A 3,289-nucleotide genomic window follows, 5' to 3' on the forward strand; every position below is an offset into this window, starting at 1 on the left:
TTTATATACATAGAATTCTCTTAATTTTTCAGATTCGACGAGTAATCTTTGAAAGACTGTAAGAAATTTAAACAATACTTTGGGGAAAAAATTGTTCAGCTGCCATTTGAGACCATTAATTTTAACTAAATTACAAATTTTCGTATTTTCAACACGATATCTTCACTTTTTTGTGTTATAAAGTTAAATGCTTATTGCTCTGTAAATAATAAATACTTTTTATGGGTGAAAACATTTTTTAGCCTTAAATTTTTTTTGAAAATAAATGAAAGCTGAAAAAATTCATTTTCATTCCTAGAATGGTCTAGTGGGACTTTTTACATACTTTTTCTTTAATTTGATTTTTGAAAAAAATAACGAGACCAGTTTTCGATCAATATGTTAAATTTGTCAATGGTTAATTTTTTTATCGTCTATAAGACATATCATATTAGGATATAAAGGCTAATATTTTAACATTAAGCAAATTACGGTTTTTATTGTTTAGAAGTACTGATACATACTTTGGTAAATTTAATTTCCCTGTGTTTCCTCAATTATTCTAACTTTTCAGAATTTCGCAAATGCTAATTTGCCGGTAAACCTGGGAATTTTGAATCTCTGGCCCCTGGCAGTTTACGAAGGGGAGCATGTGATAGTGACTAGTGAAAACATCGCTATGGTACTGGACATTGCTAAATATAGGGTCCAGGAAAGTACTGTTATATTTACTTTGGTAACACCACCTGCTCATGGAACATTGTCCCTGGACCTTCTAAATAACGGAAGGGACCATGCATTCACGTTGCTGGACGTTAATCAGAATAAGGTAACTAGTTTTTAATTAATAGCAAAACTAATTAACAAGTCAAATTAAACTCCATACAGGAAATTTAAATGTTAATTAAAGTGAACTGTCAAAATTCGCTCTGTTTAATACAGTGTCCGTATAAGATTTTATCCATAAGTTACGTAACAAATTCTGTGCCAACATTTCACCCCTGTCCTTTCACATTAGGGGGCCTCACGAAATCCTTTTTTTTTTTGGTTTTCTAAATCTAAAACCCTAAATTTCAAATTTCTTTCTTTTGGTAAGAAAGAGATTTCCTATTTTTTTCTAGAATTTTAAAAACCTATTTAGAGGTCGCTATGAAGTGTTTTATGCCGAATATATTCGATTTTCCAATGTTTTTAATTTTAATCCCTACAATTTTAATTATTCCATCTTGTGCAATGCAGAAAATAATTTATTAGAGTGCCATGTGACTCTAACATTTCGTTGGTCGAGAGAAAAAAATCAAGGTTGCTATTAGCACCCTTTAAGTTGCGATTATATGAAAAGTTGAGATTAAACGGTGAAATTCATCACTAAATTTTTTTTAAATTATAAAACTCTCAGGAAATATTATATGTTACGACCATGTTACGTAATTTATCAAAATATTACTAGCCATGTCTTATCAAATATAATTTAGTTATTTACTATCCGGGGCACCCAGATTACCTAATAATTAGGAGTGAATAAAATGTGAAGGAAGAATATTTAAAAAATACGGAACATGGAATAAAAGAACTATACACTCCTCAAAAATTAAAAAGCATAAAAAGCTGTATATCATCTGTTAGAAACATATTGATCACATTGATCATAAACATAATTATTTACTGAACGTGACCTAAAATAAGATAAACATTTTAAAGGACGATTGGGACCGTGCTAAACGTGAATCAAATGTAATATACAATGAGACCATGCAAGTTGCTCAAACCTTTTATCAAATCACTTAGGCTTTTTTTTAACAACAATTCAGAAGATCGAAACGCTTTACTAAAGGACTTAGGTATTTTTACCTTCTGTTTAATCTGTCGTCAAGTTAGTTTATATCTCTTTAAAAAAACCTTGGAATTTTTTTATATACCCTACGACGTTTGCAATCTTTAGAAATTTCTTGACATTTATTGAACTTCCTTCAAATATAAAAAATCTTTTTAAATCTTTTAAGTCATTTGAAATCCCTTAATTCTTGTGAATAAATTCTTTGGATTACATTATAATCCTTAAAAAATGTGAAATTCTTTGAAATTTACATGGAATCCTTAAAAATACACTAAAATATTTCCAATCTTGTGAAATTTTTGTTCATATCTTGAAATTTGTAAACAAAATTCATCAGTATTTTTTTAAATGTCTTGAAATGTATCAAAATCTGATGACATATCTGAAGTATCTCCTCACTGCAATTTTTCGGAATCTCTTAAAGCTTTATTGAAAAACTTTAAATTATCCTAAAATATTACCATTCCTTTGAAATGCATTGAAATCCCTTGCAGTTTTTTTATAGCTCTTGAAAATTGCTTGTAATATTTTAAAATACCCTAGAGCGTTTAAAGTTCTATAAAATAAAATTTCTTGAAATCTATTGAATTTTCTTGGAATCTTTTAAGATATCCTGAAATATTTCAAATTTTAAATAAATTTGAAAATCGTTTGAGACATTGGAAATACCTTTAAATGTTTTAAATGCTTTAAATGCTTTTAAATTCCTCAATTTTTGTGAGTCTATATTTTTTAATTTTATTAAAATATTATGAAATTTATTGCAATCCTTAAAATACCCTAAAGTATTTCCAATCCTTTGAAATATTTTTAAGTTTCTTAAAAGTTAGTAAAGCTCTAAAAAATTCCTTAGAATTTTTTTTAATATCCCTAAACCTTTAAAATACTTTGAAACTTCTTGAAATTTACTGCATTTCCTTTAAATCATTTAATATATTTTTTAATTTTTTAGGTTTTTTAAATCTTTAATACCTTCGAATGCTGAAAATGTTTTAAAATCCCTCAATTGTTGCGTAATTGAAAAAAGTACATATTAGAATAGCCCTTCTTATCCCAGGTAAAGTTACATGAAATCCAATGATATTTTTTCAAAGACCTTGCAAATTTTTTAATCTCTTGACATTTTTTAAAGTTCTCGAATATTCCATAGAATCTCTCAAAATATCCTACAATTTAAAAAAAATCCCTTGAAGTATTGAAAATCTTTTGAAAGCTGAAAATATTCAAATCTTTGAGATTCTTTGAAATCTCATAAAACTTTTAAGGCTTTTGAAAATTTCCTAGAAATCCTTTGAATTTTCATAAAATATGTTGATACTTGATTAAATTTCTACAAATTTTCAAAATTTTTTTAGATTTCCTTGGAATCCTTTATGTTGAGTATTTCTGCGACACATAGTATAAGTACTTTGAATGGAATTTTCTGTCGAGTGTAAGAAACAGTTTCTGCCCTTGGTGTGTCCACCGGAAAAC

At 27.5% G+C, this 3,289-nt stretch overlaps 1 protein-coding gene across 3 annotated transcripts in view; it reads left to right on the top strand.

Annotated features, from left to right (window-relative positions):
* Window positions 1-3,289, top strand: part of LOC117171503 (chondroitin sulfate proteoglycan 4) — a 128,407-nt gene that overhangs the window by 88,316 nt on the left and 36,802 nt on the right. For all 3 annotated transcript variants that reach the window (XM_033358870.1, XM_033358871.1, XM_033358872.1), the window contains exon 7: window positions 554-808. In XM_033358870.1, coding sequence (XP_033214761.1) covers window positions 554-808 — 255 coding nt within the window. The remainder of the gene's footprint in view (window positions 1-553; window positions 809-3,289) is intronic.

This window comes from Belonocnema kinseyi, chromosome 4, assembly GCF_010883055.1.
Source record: "Belonocnema kinseyi isolate 2016_QV_RU_SX_M_011 chromosome 4, B_treatae_v1, whole genome shotgun sequence".
NCBI classification, from domain to species: domain Eukaryota; kingdom Metazoa; phylum Arthropoda; class Insecta; order Hymenoptera; family Cynipidae; genus Belonocnema; species Belonocnema kinseyi.